The sequence below is a fragment of the Argiope bruennichi genome, chromosome 11 (assembly GCF_947563725.1).
Source record: "Argiope bruennichi chromosome 11, qqArgBrue1.1, whole genome shotgun sequence".
NCBI classification, from domain to species: Eukaryota; Metazoa; Arthropoda; class Arachnida; order Araneae; family Araneidae; genus Argiope; species Argiope bruennichi.
In genome coordinates, this window is record NC_079161.1 from 94,377,615 (window position 1) to 94,400,743 (window position 23,129).

The following is a 23,129-nucleotide window of genomic DNA, read 5'->3' on the forward strand; positions in this document are numbered from 1 at the left end:
AAAAACTTTAGAAAAATATTCCAAAAACTTTGTACAGTGTTATAATAAAGATGGTTCAAAACCTAATTCAGTAAATTTGTTTGCTACGAGATTTGAATTTGAATGAAGAAGATATAAATAATGCTCTAAACATATTGCAATATATATTAATTAATAATTATAATGAGTTATTTCTAAATGTTTTAACTGTGTTAAAACTTTTCTTTGCATTGTCAGTTACTATAGCAAGTGCTCAGCAAACTGAAATTAATAACGAATTATCTACTTTCAAGCATGTGTGCTGAAAGCTTAAATGCGCTTCCTATATTGAGCACCGGAAAAGAAATTGAAATTTTTTTTTAAATTTTTCTGAAGTAATTTATGTATTAGCAAAAACAAAGTCACGTATTAAATGAACATGCATTAGTAATATATATTAGTGTTTGTAATTTTTTTTACGAAAAAAGTTATGGCCTCAAATGTTTTTTTTTTTTTTGCATCTTTACAGAGAAGGCTGGCTCTGCATGAGATGAAGTTCTTAGAATTGCGAAATCAGATAATTTAATCTCATTTTTAGAAAAAAAACCCTGAAATATTAGAAAAAAATAAACATTTTAAAATAAAATCCTTTTATGTAGAGAAATACAAAGAAAAGACAATTTTTTGTGGAACTTTTCAAACTGAACATTTATGAGTTAAACCGTTTCATCTTCAAACGTGATATGTTCCTGAAATTATCTGCTGATCAAAGATTGGTTGAATTTTTACGGTGACAAAGCCTGGTCTGGCCGTTCATTGCAGAACAATAATAATTATTCCACCCTGGGCATTTATAAAAAACACCGAAAGGAAAAATCGATTAAGGAAAACACAATCAAGAGGTCCAAGACAGCAAATCAAATTTTATCATTAAAACAAATTTCAGAAAAAAAATATTCACTATGTCTGGGATAGTTGTCGCTGAGTAGACGGAGTCGCTGGTAATTTAGTATGGCTTCAGCTTGTAACCCATATAGGATTGTTTCCGTTAAAATCGCCCATTAGTCGGAAGGCCTGAGGGACCTGACTGGTGAGATAGCCTAACTGCTGTTAAGATACATTATCATTTGGATGTCTTCAATTGCAACAAATGGAAGAGAACCAATTCGAACCTAGAATGTAGATCCTTGGATAGGGTATAGAAAGGCATTTCGTGGATGGTGAAAGATTTCGAGATCACTGTTTTTATTCCAGTTGAGCCCCTTGAATTTGGAGCCTAATCTTTTCTTACTATGTTATAAAATTGAGTTTTGATAGAATAATCAGAATTAGGAAATATTTCCATCAATCCAAGACAAAACAGTTAAAATTTTTATATTTTGTTTTTTTGTATCTTAAACATGAGAACGTAATCCCTCACCGTTTGGGAAGATATTCTGAACGGCAATGCTTTTATGATAAGTACTCCGCACTTAATGGCATTCCATCTTGTTCGGAGAGACATATTTTGAAAGCATCATTCGCATCACATATATCGCATTTCGAATTTTTTAAACTGTATTTTTTGCGGTAATACATTTTTTTAGAAAAAAAAAAACCTTTCATTTTATTATCTAAAGTTTTTCCTTTCCACTGCAGAGCTTCATTTTTCTATGCTTTGGCTTCTTTAAACATCTGAGGCTATTTTTTTCTCAGATTGTTATGAAGATATGCGCTATAATGGAGTTGGATTCACGTAATTAGAATATATATTTATTTCTGTTCTTTATACAAATCTAAGGAAAGTGATTGGATGCGTCTCCTATTCATTTCAAGCTTGTTTAAATCTTAATATATATAAATTACGTGTCACGTTGTTTGTCCGCGATGGACTCCTAAACTACTAAACCGATTTTAATCAAATTTGCACACCGTGTGCAGTTTGATCTAACTTAAAAGATAGGATAGCCCTTTTTTTGAATTTTTAATTAGAATTTTAATTTTTAATTAAAAACTAACTTTCCCGCCAAAAAAAACTTTTCATTTTTTCCATCGCCAAATGAGTACCACTTCAGTTTTTTTTTCCCAAACGGATAAAGTATCACGAGCTTATGTTTGAATTTTGTTTTACTGTGGACGGTGGCAATTCTCAGAAATAAGATATTTTATTAGAAAATGTTTAATTCAAACGTTTTAACGGATCACTGATTAATATAACATACTAAAATTCTGCTTTTTTTAATTATAAAGAAGTTTGGAAAAATACTTGGAGGTGCACACGGATAATTATTACTTTTCGTTTTGAATGAATTCCGATTCTTTATCTGACTGTTTACTAAGAAAAATGCTGTACGGCAATAACATTTGTTACCTTCATTGAATTTTCAATTAAATGATTTTATTTCTTCTGTTAAGGATATCGTAAAAAAGGTAAGTGAATAAGTTCCTCTAATAGGATAATAAAAAAAATATTAACTCATTTGTATGCTAAATGAAATTTAATCTTTTTTTATATAAATTATTGAAGATATGATAATAAATAATGGTTAAAATAATCGTTTCAGTTTTTCATTTCTTTACTAATAAACTGCATGTAAGTATCAAGTTATGTCAGCTATCATTCACTTCAACTACAATGCTTATCATTATTTAATAAATGTTTCTGAAACTGATTTCATTTTGTAAATGAATTTTGAATTATTGCAAAAGACAAATGTATCAATGACGGAATAAATCTCATGGCAACTTCATGTGTGGAATATAGCTGAGGAAGCCAGATTTTGTATCACTGAAGTTAGAGGATTTATTATACATCATAAAGGGTTTATACTAAGAAGGAAGGTATTAAGAAGGAACAAATTATTTGTTCATTATTTGACAGTCACAATTATCTGTTAGCTCCAAGCGATTCTATGAAAAAGTAGTACAAAGCTTCTCACACTTTTTCAATAATTGTACAACTATTTTTTTTTTCATTATTTTTATTCACCCTCAATTAAAAATTATTTTGCACACCTCATTTCAATGTGTTATAATAGCACGTTTTTCAGTTTTTTTTTAAATATTTGAACATTTAAATTATTATTTTCAGTCAAATGCCACCGAAAAAATCTAACCTCAACAACGAGCGGAGCAGAGAGGCACGACGCAAACGTGTTGAAATAGCTCATAAGTCGGCAGAACAAATCACAACAAGAAATGCAGCTCAAAGAATCAGGACAGCAGAGGGTCGTGCACAAGAATCTCAAGAACAGCATGAAGAACGTCTGCGAAAGACTATTACGAGAACAAGAGAGGCACGAGAACGAACCATAGCTGCAGCACGAATACAAGAGCGACAGAGGCAGCAGACCAGCCGCTCATTAATACGTGCATCATTTGTTCGTCTTGCTTTCGAATATGCACCAGATATTAACTACTCTGCGCATCCAAAAATTGGTATCGGTGCAATGGATAAAGTATGTCAGTATTGTCAGGCATTGAAATTTCGGAATGAAACACCCGGCATGTGCTGCGCATCAGGAAAAGTTGTGCTATCACCTCTACCCACTCCGCCGGAACCTTTATTATCCCTTCTTGCTGGCGAGTCAGACGATTCAAAATTATTTTTGCGTAAGATACGCAAATTTAATTCTTGCTTCCAAATGACGTCATTTGGGGCAACTAAAATTTGCGATCTCGCATCCAATGGGCGTAATTTTGAAACTACATTCAAAGTACAAGGCCAGGTGTACCATAAAATCGGATCATTGTTGCCAATGCCTGATGATGATCCAAAATTTCTTCAAATTTATTTTATGGGCAATCGTGAAGAGCGCGTGACAGCTCGGTGCCAGTATAATTTCATTGACCAAGCAGAGGAAAGAGGGATTGTGATATTGCTGGAAAATTTTTTAGACGATCAGAATCAACTAATTCGATTGTTTAAAAGAGTTTCGCCACGATTGCAAAATGACAACTATCAAATCGTCATAAAAGCAGACAAAGTACCATTAGGTGAACATGCTGGCAGATTCAACGCTCCAACTGTTGATGAGGTTGCCGTTATTATGGTTGGTGATCCAGTTGACAAAAGAGCCATAAAAATTACACGGCGAGACAACACTGTCAGTACGATTTCGGATCTACGCCGTTCATATGACGCACTGCAATATCCATTAATATTTTGGCAAGGACAGGATGAATATCACCTTAACATCAAACAGTGTAATCCAAATACCGGTATATTTGACAATTAACTATTAAAATTCGTACATACAGTAAGAAAATAAATTTTTTACTCCATTTTATTTTTTATTTTTTTAGGTGCTGAAGGAGATAAAAAAGTTAGTTCAATGAACTACTACGCACACAGATTGATGGTTAGACTAAATCAGAACAACTATATCCTTCGATATCGTCAGCTATTCCATCAATACATTGTTGATATGTATGCTAAGGTTGAAAGCGAACGATTGCGGTTCATTCGATACAACCAGGCTAAATTACGATCGGAAGAATACATTCACTTACGAGATGCTGTTGTTGGAAATATCGATGGAAATTTAAACCCCAATGACATCGGTAATACTTTCGTTTTACCTTCAAGCTACATCGGCAGTCCACGGAACATGCAGGAATACATACAAGATGCAATGACTTACGTACGTCATTACGGCCGACCAGATTTGTTCATTACATTCACATGTAATCCGAATTGGAAAGAGATACAAACTTTACTATTACCAGGACAACAAACAATTCATCGTCATGATATAACTGCACGTGTGTTCAAACAAAAATTGAAATCTTTAATTAATTTTATTGTTAAATATTCAGTTTTTGGTATCACACGTTGTTGGCTGTATTCGATTGAGTGGCAAAAGCGAGGTTTGCCTCATGCCCACATTTTAATTTGGCTTCAAGATAAAATCCGTTCTGAAGAAATTGATCAAATAATTTCAGCCGAAATTCCAGACCCATCAATTGATCAAAAATTGTTCGATATTGTTACCAAACACATGATCCACGGACCGTGCGGTGCTTTCAACATGACATCACCATGCATGGAAAATGGAAAATGCAAGAAAAATTTCCCAAAGCCGTATACGAATGACACTATCACGGATATTGATGGTTATCCAATGCATCGCTGCAGAAATACTGATAATGGTGGCCACACATTCACAATGCGACTGCCGAATTTTACAAATCAAGTAGAATTTGACAATCAGTGGGTGGTACCATACTCACCATTACTTTCAAAAACTTACGAGGCTCATATCAATGTCGAGCTTTGCAGTTCTGTAAAATCAATTAAATACATTTGTAAATATGTAAATAAAGGCAGTGATTTGGCCATATTTGAAGTACAAAATATAAATAAAAATGACGAAATAACACGATACCAAATGGGTAGATACATTAGCAGCAACGAAGCTATTTGGCATATTCTTATCTTTCCCATACACGAAAGAGACCCTTCTGTCCAGCATCTAGCAATACATCTTGAAAACGGTCAACGAGTATACTTCACTGAAGAAAATGTTTTCCAAAGAGCGCTTGAGGCTCCAAAAACGACACTAACTGAATTTTTTACATTGTGTAAAAAATCTGATATTTTTGGCCAATTCGCAAAGACATTGATATATAGTGATGTTCCACGTTATTTCATATGGAACAAATCCGGTAAAAAATGGGAGCCACAAAAACAAGGAAAACCACATCCTTCCATTACAGGCATATTCAAAGCTAAGACATTGGGGCGGCTTTACACGGTACATCCGAAGCAACGTGAGTACTTCTATTTACGTTTGTTATTGGTGAATGTTCCCGGACCAACGTCTTTTGAATTTTTGCGAACATTTAATGGCCGAGTATTCAATACATACCAAAATGCATGCCGTGAACTGCATTTGCTAGAAGACGATAACCACTGGGACTTTACGCTTGCTGATGCTGCGTTGACAACAACGGCCAATAACATTCGTCAGCTGTTTGCAATTATTTTGAAGACATGTTATCCATCGCAAGCACAAACTTTGTGGGAAAAATATAAAAATTGTATGACAGAAGACATATTGCACCGAATTAGACAAACAGATCAATGCCAAAACATTGATTATACGCCACAGATGTATAATGAAGCGTTAGTGCTGATCGAGGATTTATGTGTTTTAATTTCAAATTTACCACTTAATCACTATGGTATGCCATCACCTGATCGCCCAGCCACCGACTTAGGCAACACCGATTTACAACGAGAAAAATAATATGACCATGGTATTTTAGCAACAAGTATCGTGAACAGTGAGCCATTATTGACAGCAGAACAAAAAATTATTTATGATCGGATTATGCTGACTGTTGCTGCTGAGCAAGGAGGTTTTTTTTCTTGGACGCACCAGGTGGAACCGGTAAGACATTTTTAATATCATTGATTCTTGCCAAAATACGGTCACAAAGGAAAATCGCATTGGCAGTTGCATCGTCAGGCATTGCGGCTACTTTGCTAGATGGTGGGCGAACGGCACATTCAACATTCAAGCTGCCTTTGGACATTCATAATAAACCAAACGCAATATGTAACATAAAAAAGAATAGTGGAATAGCTGCAGTGTTGCGTAAGAGTTCAATCATAATTTGGGATGAGTGCACAATGGCTCACAAATATTCACTCGAAGCATTGCATAGAACTATGCAAGATTTAAACGGCAATGATAAACTTTTCGGTGGTGCTATCTTACTTTTGTCTGGTGATTTCCGTCAGACCTTACCGGTTATACCTCGCTCTACTTTCGCGGATGAGGTTAATGCATGTTTAAAACAATCATTCTTATGGCGAAGTGTTAAAACACTTCGATTGGCCATAAACATGCGCGTACAATTGCAAAATGATCCATCAGCGCAAATATTTTCTGAACAATTACTAGATATTGGGAACGGTAAAATAGAACTGCAACCAAATACGCAATGCATTAAACTGCCAGACAATTTCTGCACTGTTCTTCAGGGAAAAAATGAATTGATTCAGAGTATTTTTCCGGATATACAGAGTAATTACTTGAATCATAACAGGCTCAGTGATTGGGCTATTTTGGCAGCCAAAAATGTTGATGTTGACGAAATTAACTTCCAAATACAACAGTTGTTACCAGGCGATCTGATGTCTTTTAAATCAATCGACACTGTTGTTGATGAAAATGATAGTGTAAATTTTCCAATTGAATTTTTAAATTCACTAGATATACCTGGAATGCGACCACATAACCTTTGATTAAAGATTGGTTCACCTATTATTCTCCTGCGTAATTTAAATCCACCTCGATTATGCAACGGTACGCGTTTGGTCATCAAAAAGATCACCGGAAATGTACTTGAAGCTACCATTTTAACTCTAAAGTTTAAAGGAGAAGTGGTCCTGTTGCCACGTATTCCGATGATACCATCAGAATCTACGATACCCTTCAAAAGGTTACAGTTTCCAATTCGTTTAGCTTTTGCCATGTCTATAAATAAGTCTCAAGGTCAAACAATGTCCATTTGTGGTTTAGATTTGGAAAATTAATGTTTTTCTCATGGGCAACTATATGTTGCATGTTCACGTGTAGGAAAACCGTCAAATCTATTTGTGTTAGCTAAAGACAGGTTAACCAAAAATATTGTGCACCGATTAGTGCTAAATTAAATTGAAATTAAAAGTATTTATAATTCAAAATAATAAACATTATTGTCAAAGATTTAAAACTATCTGCCCTACCTACCTCATTTATAAGTTTAAGTGTTACCTGTTTTTTACTAACAACTTTGTAATGTACTCATTTGTTACAAACTTGAATACAAAAAATAAAGAAATTTAAATTTTTTTTTGTATTGATTTTTGCACAATATCAACGGTAGTAGAAAATCAATCATGGAGGTCCCCATGTTTTTTTACAAATGGCATCTGTGTAAAAAAGCATGGTGGTCCCCATGACTGGTGTTCTCCTACCGTTTCCCTTGAATAGTTTACTACTATGTAATATAACAGAAACCTTAGCCACAGCAACGAGTGGCCGGGTCTGCTAGTTTATTATAGATGTGGTCGCGTCCAAGTCGTATAAAGCGAGGACAGAAAGAAAATTTCGACGAACCGTTGGCGATAGGAAGTGTTCGTATTAGCTAATTAATAGCACATTAGAAAACGACGAGACTGAGTTTCATGAAAAGGAACAGATTCAGTAAAAATTATTCTTATAATAATATGAATATAAACTTCCAGTTCGCAGTTGTGTTAAATGTCAACTGAAGTAACACTGTAAACACAATCTTCCTTCGGCCCATTCGCATTACCCAATGATTCTGTATGTCCTCTTTCTCCTTGTGATGGAAATCCATTTTATATTGCCATAATTGATAGATTTTCTAGATGTCCAAGTGTGATTCCAGCGCCCTACGTAACAGCAGAAACAACTGCTCGTACCTTCATACATCGTTGGTATTCCAGATTTGACTGTCCAATCACCATAACAACTGTTTAGAACACGATCTTCCAGTTTCAATCATTTCAGAGAATTTGTTGACATGTTTGGCTGTCACAAGTTGCATAGTGTTGCATATCTACATCTACAAAGTGAATCCGGAGACTCTCCAAAGAGATTTCAAAAAATGGACAGAGATAATAAGTTTCATGAAAAAGTACAGATTTAGAATATATAATATTACTTTTATAAATGTAAACTAATACATCCAAATAAAAAAAAAACAAAAACATTTGAGCATGTGGTTATCTTACCAAGTAAAAACTGTAATGGAGTGTTCGAGTTTAGAAAAAAAATTTCAAACGCTGAGCATTGAAATTTGAGTATTCTGGCAGTATATGTTGGACAGACATTTGATAGTCACATTGAGAGCATACAGGCTTCTGTTCGCTTAGCAACAAATGAAGATGTTTGAATTTAGTATTCCCAATGCCGTAAACGGGTTAACACTGTTTCTGCTTTTAAATTCGGTTATGAAGAACACAATTGTATATGAGGTTTAATAGCATGTATTTTATTATTAGTTTCAAAGTCCTTGTGATTTGGAATAAAGAAGCCTTTTAACACGCTTTTTTAAATCGCTCACAGGGATAGCTGAAATATTGAAAATCAAAACGAAGAAATTGATAAAGTGATTGCAAGAAATCTCATAGTTCTTGAAGATGCGTTGTCAGTGATATTGATTAAATCAACGATAATGCATTTTTAAATATTTCAGTTGCTACATATGATTAGTTATATTAATTTAATGAAGAGTTATTTTTGATAACAGAGCTTAACAAGATATTTGTGGTTCGCCACTTGCGAAATTGAAACTGATCAGATCAGGCATCCACCTGTGTTCGAATCTGCGGATCACCAACCATTATACCAGTTTCTTTTACTAACAATTTTTACAGATTTGAATCCTCTATTGGCAAAGACACCGATCGCCAGGGCGATGTATAAATTGCGGACTTAAATAAGAACGGAAGATTCTGCTTCTCTCTCTCTCGCTGGCAGCTGCATTATTTTTAATTATGTTTTAACCATTGTTGTCCGGCAGCATCTGGTTTCGGCACACCACACCACCCGCCACAAAGGAATATTCCCTTGAATTCATCTTGTCTGTTTGTACTTGTGGAACGAGACTCGGACTATAAATGTATTTAAAAGGTTTCTATGATGATTTATCTTTGTATAAATGTTTCCGAGAGTTTTATTGCAACTAATTTTGTTCAAATTATCTATAACGATTGATCCAATATCAGATGCCAAAACCTCATAAAATTCAATCATGATTGAACGTTTATTTTGCTTGATGATATCATCATATTAAAATGTTTTTAACTATATCCAGTGATTGATTATGTTGGTTTTCAACTTATAATCATTAAAGAAATTTCCTATTTTATTTAGCAAATACGAAAATTATTTAGCATGCCTGAATTTAGAACACATTTGCGCATATATTATTACCATTTATAAAGGAAGTATATAAAGTAGTAGATTTCTGTGCCAGCGATAAAGATTTCATATTATAATTATATCTCGACAAATATATTTTCTCTTAAGTATATTTGAGAACATACGTCAACATGTCTTTTAAAACAGAAATTAATTATTATATTGAAATATATATGAATTCGAAGGACTTGGAATTTTTTTTAAATTTTGAGATCATGAATTATGCAAATGCAAGTTGTTATTTCAATGGTATACTGAAAATTTTAATTTTTCGCACCTGTTCTTAATATTTTTTTCGAACGGCTCAGCGGCAGGAATATAATTTCTTTTTTATTTTCAGGTTGCTTGGAGACCTAAGTATAGGTTCTTTATTAAATGTCAAGAATTTTAAAAAATACTTCGTAGAAGAACTCACTTTCTTTTGCGAAACTAAGTTAGAAAGATTTTATTTTGTCCGAGTTGGTATAAGGAAATAAATAATACCATAAACACTAAACAGTCGTTTCTTTATTCGTTTGCCATTGTACACTGGATGTAAATGAACCCATCTTAGGCACCTAGGCCGGCGCACTGAACCCGAGCCTGTCTATTCTGTAAAAATAGGATGCCAGGTTTTTGAGAAAATAATAAGCATATTTGAATGTATAATTATGCCACAATACTGCTACGCTGGTGGAGAAGAGGATTTGCTTTTGGAATGGATGTTGCAAATGCTCCTTCTACTAGCTGTCAGGAGGAAAATTCTGTTAAAGCTGCAATGATGTACAGTGTGGCGAAAAAATTTACAAGGTCCATTTTAAAAGTATTTTTGACAGTACTGCAAAGTTGTCACTGATATATCGGACGAAGAGGAAGTTTCATGAAAAGGAACAGATTCTGTATAAATTATTCATATATTAGAATGATCCAACGTAAATCAAAGTTCACTAATCAACCATCTTCGGTTTACAAGATCAGACAACCTTCTTCTAATGGAAATTATTTTTATATTATATTTATCATAGACAGAATAACTAGATGTCCAGAAATGATTCCAACGCCCGACTAACTGCGGAGACAACGCCTCGCACTTTCATGCATATTTTGACTTCCACATTTGAATGTCCAAAGACCATAACAACTGTTCAGAGTACGCGCTTCCAGTCCAATCCTTTCCGAAAATTTGCTGACATGTTTGGCTGTTACAAGTTGCGTATGATTTCATAACTACGGCTAGAAAGGGCAGCCGAAGAATCTAGACATAGTTTACAAAATTAAAATATATTATTACTTTCATTAATATGAACGAATATTCAACAACATTCACTAATCAACCTTCTTTGAGTGACAAGTTTTTAAAATTATAATTGATCATAATAATGTTCAGAAACTGTATTTAGAGTAGCAAAACGAATATTTACTCTTTATTGTATCAGAATATTCTATATTTTCACTCCAATTGATTTCTCATGCAAAAAATTTATTATGTATTTCCTCTTAATTTCATGAACGTTGATATTTCGAGATCTCGAATTTCATTTTTTATTCCACATCTTGTTGTTTTAACATAATTTTTATGCTTGCCTTTCATATTATTTTAGTTTGAAAAAAATATTTTCAAACATCTAACTCGGTGTTTTTATTTTTTAATTCAAGAGTGTCCGTTTCAGTCATATATTTGACGCAGCATAGTCAAATCGGTCTCTAGAGCAGTTAAAAAATAAATCGACCAATCATTTTCGTCATTATTGGAAGCAAGAGCGTGAATCTTTTTATCATATGAAGGAATAGAAGAAAATTAATTTAAAATGTCTCTTTTTTTGTAGAAGTTCTGATAAGTCAGTATTTGTGTTCATAGACGTTATTTATAATTTAATATTTCAACAATAAATAGTAAAATTGCGGTAGGTCGAGAAATATTTATTTTTCTTGCACGAAATATCGCAATAATGAAATTCGTTCATTGCCCAGCCTTACTCATAGGTGTTTTTATTTATAGTCAGCGTATATTTTTACATTTGTAACTCATTCAGTGCTTTTGTTTAGAGAGAACAGATACGAAGTCGGGAAATCCACAAAAAAGCCGATCATTTTAAAATTATTCAAATCTGACAACTCCACACTGGATATTTGTTATCACACCTTCGATAAACTGAGGTTCATAAAAGTTCATCGAGGGGAGATGATTGTTTAGATCGTCTAATTAATCAGCTTATTAAATTAAAAAATATTTAGAAAATTTTCCTTTCTGATAAACGACATTCGACATACTACTAAACTTTATAATCTTCATTTAACTTAATTTTCTAGATTGAAGAAAAGTAAATATTACCTTTATTTAAAGAAGGGATAAAAAGTTTCTGAACTTCTCATATAAACCCAGTTGTTTACTCGCCGTCCAGAGGTAATTATATGATAAAATAATTATTCAAAAATTGATTACATTCCTTGAATAGAATGACGAATAAAATGAAAGGCCATTTGGATTTAAATAAACAAAATAAAGGTACCGGAATGAAAAGCATCGAAGTGCGCTATTTCATTTTTAGAATACTAAGCTTTCTGATTTGTCAAGAAACACAACTTCTTGCCACTACAATGAAACTAAAAAAAGCTGCATTCACTTCCTCCAAAACTGCATGACTGAAACCCAAAGCCCCACTAACGATTTTCTGATTCGCCTCTCTGTCCTAAATTTTCAGTATTTAATTTCATTATTGTTGCATTCAAAGAATGACATCGAATTTCGACAGTTTTCGCTTAAATATTATTTTGGAGATGGATCTTCATTTTTACTTGATCAGGACCTCGAGTAGATAAAAAAAAAAAAAAAAAAAAAAAAAAAAAAAAAAAAAAAATTGCGGAAAACAGTAAGAGCGACGCTCAGTCTCTCATGATCACTGGTTAAGAGAATTGGTGGTACGTGTGTGTATCAACATTGTGAAAAGAAACGATTTTCCCCTAAGCTTTCATTTTACTTTATATCCCATTTTCGATTAATTTTTCATGTTATTCAATTACTTTCGAGTGTTTGAATTAGGAATATCAAGAATTTTATGCTATGAGCGATATAAAAAAAGTCATTTCTCAGATTTAAACAAAGAAATTGAAAGATATTTAAATCATTTGGATTTCTCTATTACTTTTAGACAAACGTAGATTTTTATGCTTGGCTTTTGTGATATTATAATTTGAAAAACGAATATATATTTTAAAAGATTTAACGCACTGTTTATTTTCTTATATCATTAGTATACGTTTGAATCATATGCCTGACTCAGCACAGAGAAATCTGGGTTTTGTGCCATTAAAAAATAAATCGACCAATTATCGTTATTGGAAGGAAGAGCGTGAATCTTTTTATCATATAAGAACCCTGTGTTGAAATGTAGAGAGTTTCATGAAAAGGTTCAATTTTAGACTGGCTTTTGTGTACTGGCTTTTGCGGCATTCAAGAAATGAATCAACCCATCATCTTGATCATTATTGGAAAATAGAACGTGAATATTTTATATGGTAAAGAATATTTTTAGAATAAAGAGAATATTTTTTAGAGAATTTTACCTCTTATGGAATTGTAAAAATATGACCAGAAATGTCTTCAAAACCGAAACTTCTTGAGACAGCACCTTAATGACATTACTGCTGCCATCAAACATTCATGAATGTGAAGTATTTCTGCGAAATTACGAATGGAAAATGCACCGATTTCTAGACTAATTACAGGTATTCATTCAAACAGAATATGTAGCTTCTACCCCCCCCCCCCACACACACACATTCTTTATCTCCTTAGAGGCAATATTTGCTCTAATCTATCTGTGGAAATATTTACACTTCCTCGTTATAATCTTAATGATCACATATAACCATATTCACCAGTAAGTGACGTAAAATGTCGCCTACAGAAGAAAATCATTCTGACAAAGTTTCATGAAAAGAAGCAGTTTTACAATATATTTCTATTAAAAAAATGAAAATCTTTTCAAGTATATTTGTTTTTTAAATCCTGCAATCTCACAAATTTTAAAAATATCTCTCATTTATATTAAAGATGATCTCCAGAAATTGTATTACAACTGCAAAAAGGAAATCTGAATATGTTTCTCTTTATATTATAATACATATATGAATATTATATATTTTCATTCTACTTGAATTCAGCTATAAATATTTTAGTACATATTTCCACACATCTTCAATAGTTTTATTAAGGTTGATTTTCCCGAATCTTTAATTTCAATTTATATTCCACATCTTCTTGTTTTTACCATAGGATTTTTTTTGTGATATTTTTATTTTGTCAAAAGTAAATACATTTTTAAATACTTATATCACATTTTTTTTAATTATCAGTATCCGTTACAATCGTATTATTGATGAAGTTTTCTCAAAAATCAATCTTCTGCCGATTTTATTCTTCTAGTCCAAGTGCAGTGCCAAATTCTCTAAAATAGAACGAAATTAATTTATAAATATATAAAGAAAATGCTTCGAGGTTCAGGAAATAGAAGATTTGAACCATAAGTATGGCACGTCATTTCCTCCACAACGATTAAAGAGAAACTTTGCATTCTTTTCAAAACTTTAAAAAAAATTTCAGCGCATAAATCTTAATTATTGATCTATTTTTGACGCATAGAAAACTGTACTTTTTAATATAGCAAAACTCACCCTAGTGCCAGAATAGATTTTTTGGGGTCTATTTGTGAACAATCTTACTTAACCCTCTGGCAACCATGAAATTAGTACAAGGACTTCAATCATTTTTTTCTCATGTTTTAAAATTGAGGAAAATAAACAGAATTCCTGCAGGAGAAGAGCTACTAAAAACAAAAGCGAAATGACAACCAAGATAATTACGAAACAAAAAGCCCTCAAACAACAAGAATTCTGTCTTACAATAAACGGCTGAAAAACTGACGTTTGGGATTATTTAGACATTTCTAATATGATGTGTTAAAGAACAAACTTTGAGTTCATGTTAACTGAAATTAGGATATCATGTTGTTGATGTAGTATTGTTAGAATGTTGACATTATAAACAATTTCTAAAAGAATTTGTAAAGAAGAGGATAAATCGAACATATTTAAAATTCTTTTTTGAGAGTCCCGGGCAATTATGGGAAATAAAACACAATTGACTTCTAAATATTTAAAACATTTGAAATTCTGGAAACTGTGGATTAGAAAGACACGTATGGCCGGACAGACACGCATAAACGATTAAAAAGAAATACAGAGTTCCTATTAAAATTGTTTTAATGCATGGTATACTTAAATAGATGTCATAGAAATTAAAACGGTCCAAATCTCTTTCAAGAAAGATTTCTTAATATCACGTGATCGTTTTTATATTCAAATGCGTCTGCACGAGAACAACGCTGATTAAAAAGATGTATTCCTTAAGAATCGTTAATTTTTTTGTTAGAAATGGGGTTCAATTTATTGGCTATTGCAGTCTGTAAACATGAGAGAAAGGGCAGAGCTATGGCATTCGGGAATTTTCAAGACATAAAAACTATAATAAAGAAAAAGGATTTTACCTCTTATATAATTGTGAATATATGACTCCAAATGTCTCCAAGATTGACACTTCTTGAGACAGCACATTAAGGAGAACATTGCTGACATCAAACATTCATGTTGAAGTATTGTTTTCAAAGATACAAAGGAAAAATGCATCTATTTGTAGAACAATTACAAGTCTTATTCAAACAGAATATGTAGTTGCTACACCCTGCTTTATCTCCTTAGATGGAGTATATACTCTAGATCTAACAATGCGCAAAAATACCATGACAGGGTTTCATGAAAAGAAACAGTTTCACAATATATTATTATCATGTAAAATGAACAAAATTTCAAATAAATTCACTTTTGAAACCTACCACGCTTACAGGAATTTAAAATATCTATCATTTATATTAAAGACAAAGCTCAGAAACTCTAATTAGAATTGCAAAAACTAAATTTGAATATTTTCCCCTGCAAATTATATTATGCACGAAGATTGAATATTTTTTATTTAACTTACATTCAGCTATAAAGGTTTTAGTTTATATTTTCACACGTTTTCAATTGTTTCATTTTGGTTGATTTTCCCAACTATTTAATTTCAATTTATATTTCACATTATTTTGTTTTACCATAGGGTTATTTTTTTTTGTGATTTTTCCATTTTGAAAATAGAAAAAATATTTTTAAATATGTATATGACGTTTTTTTTAATTATCAGCGTCCATTACAATCACATGTTTGACATAGGTTGGTCAAATATCAAACTTGTGCCAGATGTTTTCTTCTCGTGTTTATGCAGTTCCAATTTCTCTAAAATACAGGGAAATTAATTTCAAAATATTCGAAGAAATTGCTTCGAGGCATCGGAAACAAGAATGGCCCGACAATTGCCCTAGAACGACTAAAGCGAAACTTTAAACTTGTTTCTTTAACTTAAAACTCTTTTTTTTTTTTTTTTTGAAGGAAGAAACAGTTACATACAAGCCATTCAAATGAACGCGGCAAGACTGCTTTGAAGAATAACTTATTTACATCATGAGGGTTGGTTGGTTGTTTGTTTTATTGGCACAAGTGCCAGTGTAGGCTATACTGCGCCAGACATATGGTTAATAAAAGATTTTTTCTAATACAACTTAAAAAATAACTTTAATAGGAATAAAAGATGCATTAAAAGTCTACGTTAGAATCAAAACGGAACGGTGGAAAATTGAACAAATTTAAAATTATGAAGTTTAAATGAAATTATAAAAACAAATTTCCCTAATAAATTTAAAAAGGTTTTTGTGAGGATTCTCTCCCAACAGCAATGGCATGTCTAGTGATGAGGAGTTAAAATACCGTAAACGATGAAAATTAAAATCAGGACATTCAATAAAAATGTGACGAATCGTTAAAAGCACTTGGCATCTCGAACAGAGAGGATCTCGATCACCAAATAGAAAATATTTGTGAGTTATACGAGAATGACCAATGCGGAGTCTAGTCAATTTGACATCGACTATATATTAATATTATATATTTTCATTCTACATGAATTATGATGCAAATATTTTAGTATATATTTCCACGCATTTTCAAATGTGCCATTGAAGCTGATTCTCCTGTCTCTTCAATTTCTTTTCATGTCCGTTACAAGCACGTGCTTGACTTAGCTTGGTCAAATCACTTTCTGATGCCAAATATATTCTTCTCTTCTGAGTGCAGTTCCAAATTTTCTAAAAAACAACCAACTTAATTTCAAAATATTTAAAGAAAATGCTTCGAGGCCCCGTAAACAGTAGATTTGAACCACAATTATGGCAAGATACTTCCTCCTGAAGATAAAAGCGAAACGCCGACGTTATATCAAAACTCGTTTTACTGCAATGTATGCATATTTACATATATGTTATAGAAATGAACGCGCCAAGACTTCTTTGAAGAATAACTTATTTATACCATGAGAGAGATTTCAGAATTACGAGTTTCTGAATCAGAGCGTTGTGTATTAAAAGGTATATATTCGTCGAAATGTATATCGATTCCTCCCTGCATTGCATTCCGAAATACAAAAAATGTTTACTGGCATGTTTATCTGCGTTGAGAATTAGAAAGTGCTCCTTGCGTATTATTGAAATTTGTCAGAAATGGTGCTCACTTTAATGGCTGAGAGAATCTCTAAACGTGAGAAAAAGAATCAGATCTCCCACAGTACAGAATGTGCAAGTAGAGGAAAAATATTAATAACATCGAACAAATACATAACACGGATAATTGCGAATAAATCACCACAAACTCCAATATTTAAGAAAATTACACAAAGATCTTTCAAGATTATAGCTAAATCCTAATTACATCTTCACATAGTAGTTTCTTGCAACCACTGATGTATCAAACGGACAAGAAATTCTGCAACATGACAAAGGAATGAAAACATTTAGTTAAAGCACATTTGCACTTCTAGGCTGCCATCGTTTTTATCCCCTTAGAGTCAATATTTACTCTCTAATAGAGCTAAAAAAACTGAATCCAAAGAATAAACCATTCTCATTTATCTCGTTATTAACGTTTTCGCAGTTCCGAATTATTTTTAAAGTATTGTATCAGGAGAATCCCAAGAAGTTATCCAGAGTTTCATGAAAAGGAACAGTTCGATAATGTATTATTATTATATAGACTAACACAATCCCTAATCCTGAGAAAAGGAAGCAAATAACCAGCAGAAGAAAACTTCCAAGACATGAAATTATTTGAGATTGTTCGAGAAAAAGTAGAGTGTGTACGAAAATTAAAATAATTCAATCATGATTGATAATAAACATTGCTGGATGATGCCGTCATATTATTTTTGTATATAACTATATATCTGAGACCAATGACGTTGGGTATAACTTTTGATCATTAAAAGAATATTTATTTAGACCGATTTTATTTAGTAAATACGAAAATCATTTATCACGGCTGAATAAAGAACACATTTTCACATGTATTATTGCCCTTTATTTAATAAGTACATATAGGAACGAATACATGTTATATATTGTTGCAACGAAGGAAAGATTAGTATTCTAGCGATAAAGATTTCACGTTATAACTCTATTTCACGTAATAAAATTTCTCTTAAGTATATCCAAGAACATAAGGCGAAATGTGTTTTGAACGGAAAAAAAATATGCTGTTGCAAATACTCATTCTAATAGGTGCCAGAAGGGGAGACAATGTTAAAGCTGCAAAATATGTGTGGGTGCGGCTACGTCCTTGTCCTATAAGACTAGGACAGCAAGAAAGTTTCGGCGAACAGGCGATGATCCGAAGTATTCACTGTTAAGTACAATTCTAAAATGTAGATTTCAATTCCAATTTTTGTATGTTAAAACTTCTTGCCACTGACACCATAGGCAGTAAAACCAATAGAGAAAGGAGCAAAAAAGATATAGGGTCGTGTTTAAAGATTTGTTAACAACATTTGTAAATGGTCCTTACACCCTGAATATATTATTATGATATAGGCTCACACAATCTCTAAACCTGTGGCAAAGAAGCAGACGCAGAATAATGAACAGGGAATCTTGTAATATGTTCACCGATTTGCATGCATTATAAATAAACATTTAAGATAAATGAACAGATTTTGAATATATAACTATTATATAGACTTACACAATCTCTAATCCTGAGAAAAAGAAGATCTCCCACAACAGAGAATTCTCAACACACACAAAAAAAGTAATAATGAATAAACCAAGGAATTCCACCTCTCAGATAATTCTGAATAAATGACTCCAAACGATTTCAGCATTTAATTAAAGCACATATAATTGTTACAAATGTAGAAGATCCCAATATTTCTTCAGGCTGCAACTTAATGGTTCGTTCTGCCGTCAAACGTTTACAGCGGAAAGAGCACATTCCTATTTTTCTGCGATATAACAAAGGGAAGATGTATCGAATTCTAGTCTAATTACACGACCCCATTCAAACTGAATAAGCTGCCATCGTTTTTATCCCCTTAGAGGCAATATTTACTCACTAACTGAGCAAAAAAAACTCAATCGAAAAAATAAACCATTCTCATTTATCTCATTATTACCGTTTTCGCAGTTCCGAATTCTTTTTAAAGTACTGCATCAGAAAAAATGAAAGGCGAGTTTCGAAATTGACAACGATATGGAAGTTTTTGAGAGTTTCATGAAAAGGAACAGTTCGATAATATATTATTATTATATAGACTAACACAATCCCAAATTCTGAGAAAAAGAAGCAAATATCCCGCAGAAAAAAAATTCCGAGACAAGAAAATTATTTGAGATTTTCATAAAGATCAACTGAGATTTGTCGAAAAATAGGAGAGTGTCTACGAAAATTGAAATAATTCAATTATAATTGAAAATAAATATTGTTGGATGATTCCGTCGCGTTATCCGATATATAATTATGCATGCCTCACTAATGCCGTTTTGTAAAACGTATGATCATAGGACATATTTATTTAGACCGATTTTATTTAGTAAATACGAAAATCATTTATCACGGCTGAATAAAGAGCACATTTTCACATGTATTATTGCCATTTATTTAATAAGTATATATAGGAACGAAGACATATTATATATTATTGCAATGTAGAAAAGATTAGAGTGCTAGCGATAAATATTTCACGTTATATTTCTATCTCGGGTAATTAAATTTCTCTTAAGTATATTCAAGAACATACGGCGAAATGTGTTTTGAACGGAAAAAATTATGCTGATGCTAATACTCATTCTACTAGGTGCCAGAAGGGGAGACAATGTTAAAGCTTCAAAAAATGTATGGGTGCAGCGAGGTCCTTGTCCTATAAGACTAGGGCAGCAAGAAAGTTTCGGCGAACAGGTGGCGATCGGAAGAATTCGATTCTAGTTTTTGTATTTTGTATGTTAAAACTTCTCTCCACAGGCACCAAGGACAGTAAGAACAACGGAGAAAAGAAAAATATATATATATAGGGACCTGTTTAAAGATTTGTTTAAAATATTTGTATATGGTCCTTTTACCTTTAAGCGTGCAATCCAGAAAACTAAAAATGAAAAAAAAGAAGTTTCATGAAAAGGAACAGATTCTGTATAAATTATTCTTATATTAAAATGAGGAGTTCAGCCGATTTCACTCATCAACTCGCTCGGTTTATAAGATTTTAAAATATCTATGAATTCTAATAAAGACAACAGCATTCGGAAATTGTCATTTAAATTCGCGAGCGAAATCTCAAAGATTTATGAAGTGAGATTGATAAAATTTTATTTCAAATAATGCATAAGTATCGTCATTTCCTTATTTTTCGGAATTTACAAGTGTGGTCCACAATATCCTGCTTTTGGATAATTCATAAGTATTACTAGCCATCCACAAACGAAGTTTAAAGAAATGAATTTAAAATAGATTGAATAGATTCCATCGACTTGGAGCTCAATTATACGAACTCACTCAAACTCGATTAGCTGCAAAAAAGCACTTCGTCCCTTTATAAAAACAGCTTACAGCGGAGAAACTTGAATGTGAATATCGCTAATTAAGTTTAAATCCAAACTAGCATTTTCAAATATCCAAACACACCTCCCAAAATTCTTATATTGTATATTTTCATACTACTTGAATTCCGATACAAATATTTTAGTATATATTTCCACGTCTGCAATTGTTTCATTACAGATGATTTTTCCGATTCTTTAATTTCATTTTAGACTCCACACCTTCCTGCTATAGCATAGGGTTTCTTTTTTGAGATATTTTCATTTTGGCAAAAGTAAATATATTTTTAAACACTTAAATCACATTTTTTTTTCATTTGCAGTATCCACTACAATCATATGCTTGCCATTTCTTGATCAAATATTGAATTTAGGCTAAATTTATTCTCTAAAATAGAACGGAATTCATTTCAACGTATTTTAAAGAAAATCCTTTGGAATATTGAAAACCATAGTTTTGGATCACACATATGGATCGATACTTCCCTCATAACGATTAAAGCGAAACGTCGAGATCATATCAAAATTTATTTGTATACAAATTATGCACCGTTATATGCAAACCATCCAAATAAACGCTCCAAATCTCCCTTGAAGACTTACTCCTTTATATCATAAGTTGGCTTTTAGATTTACAAGCTTCTGAAGATGAACGTTGTAGTTTATACAATACATTCGACCAAATGTAACCGATTTGTGTATGCATTCCGTTTTTAACTACAACAAATATTTAATTACACCTTCATCTGCGTTACGAAACAGGAGACGCTGCATCATTATATTATCACAGCATAAAAGTCATCCGAGAAAGAATTTCATGAAAATGAGCAGATTTGGAATATATTATTATTACATATGTTAAGACGATTTCTAATCTTGAGAAAAGAAGCAGACATCCCGCAATAGAGAATTATCCAGGCAGACAAAATAATAATAAATAAAGCAAGAAAGAGTCCCCAGAGATAATTGTGAATAACTCACCACAAGCCATTGCATTACTTAACTAAAATACACTTGTTTCAAGTGTGGGCAAGATCCCAGCACTTCTTGAGAAAGCAACTTAATGTATGTGAGTCGTACACATACGTTATAGATTCTGTATCAATTATTCTTAGATTAAAATGTGGTGTTATTCAGTGAAGTGCAATAATCAACCCTCTCGGTTTAGTAGATTTTAAATTATCTATGAATTCTAAAAACGATAATAACATTCGGAAACAGACATTTGAATTCTTGAGCAAAATATCAAAGATATGTAACGCGAGACTGATAAAAATTTTTTTTTAGATAAAGCATAAGTATCGCCATTTTTTTTCAAAATTCCCAAATGCCGTCATAAGTATCGTTGTTTTAGATGATTCATAAGCATCAGTAGCCATCATTAAATAAAGTTTAAGGAAACAAATATAACAGAGAGTGATAAAATTCCATCGACTTATAGCTTAATTACACGACTTCACTCAAACTCGACTAGCCGCAAACAAAGACTTAGTCTGTCTCTAAAAACAGCTTACAGCACAGAAACTTGAATATGAATATCGCTAATTCAGTTTAAATATAAACTGGCCTTTTCAAAGTGGGGTTACAACATTTCTTGTTATTTTCTTGGTAGGAGATTTGAATGGATGTCATGCTTCAAATATCCAAATACACCTCCCAAAATTCACAAATGCCTCTGAGGGTTTTATTTTTTACCGGTGCATACTTATACATTTGCAATATATTCACATATTTTTCACTTTTTTTGCAAGGGAACAGAGAGGCAGCCGGAGAATCCACAAAAAAGGATAATTTTAAAGTTATTTATGTGGAATACCTCCACACATCTGACATTTATTATCACATTTTCAATAAACTGCGCCTCATAGGAGTGCGTGGAGACTCAATTCATTGACTACTGCAATTCCTGAATATGAGAGAAAACGCAGAACCTCCGGATTTGAGAATATTCAAGACATGAAAACGATAATAAAGAAAAATATTTACAACTTCTTATATAATTCTAAATATGTGACTCCAAATAACTCCAAGATTGAAACTTCTAGAGACAATACTTTAATGAGTCTACTGCTGCCATCAAAAATTCATTATGGTGAAGTTTTACTGCAAAATTACTAACTGAAAATGCCCAGAATTTGAGACTAATTATTCGGTCTCATTCAAATAGTATATGCAGTTGCTGGCCAATTCTTTATCTCTATAGAGCCAGTATATATTCTAAACGAGCCATGAAAATATTTACAATTCCTCGTTGTATTTATTC

At 32.4% G+C, this 23,129-nt stretch overlaps 1 protein-coding gene across 1 annotated transcript; it reads left to right on the top strand.

Moving 5' to 3' along the window:
* Positions 1 to 3,032: 3,032 nt before the first annotated feature.
* LOC129956776 (uncharacterized) lies at positions 3,033 to 6,188 on the top strand. Its single transcript, XM_056068718.1, has 3 exons — positions 3,033 to 4,158; positions 4,243 to 4,701; positions 4,756 to 6,188. Exons 1-3 carry the CDS (start codon positions 3,033 to 3,035, stop codon positions 6,186 to 6,188), a joined length of 3,018 nt encoding a protein of 1,005 aa, XP_055924693.1.
* Positions 6,189 to 23,129: the final 16,941 nt, after the last annotated feature.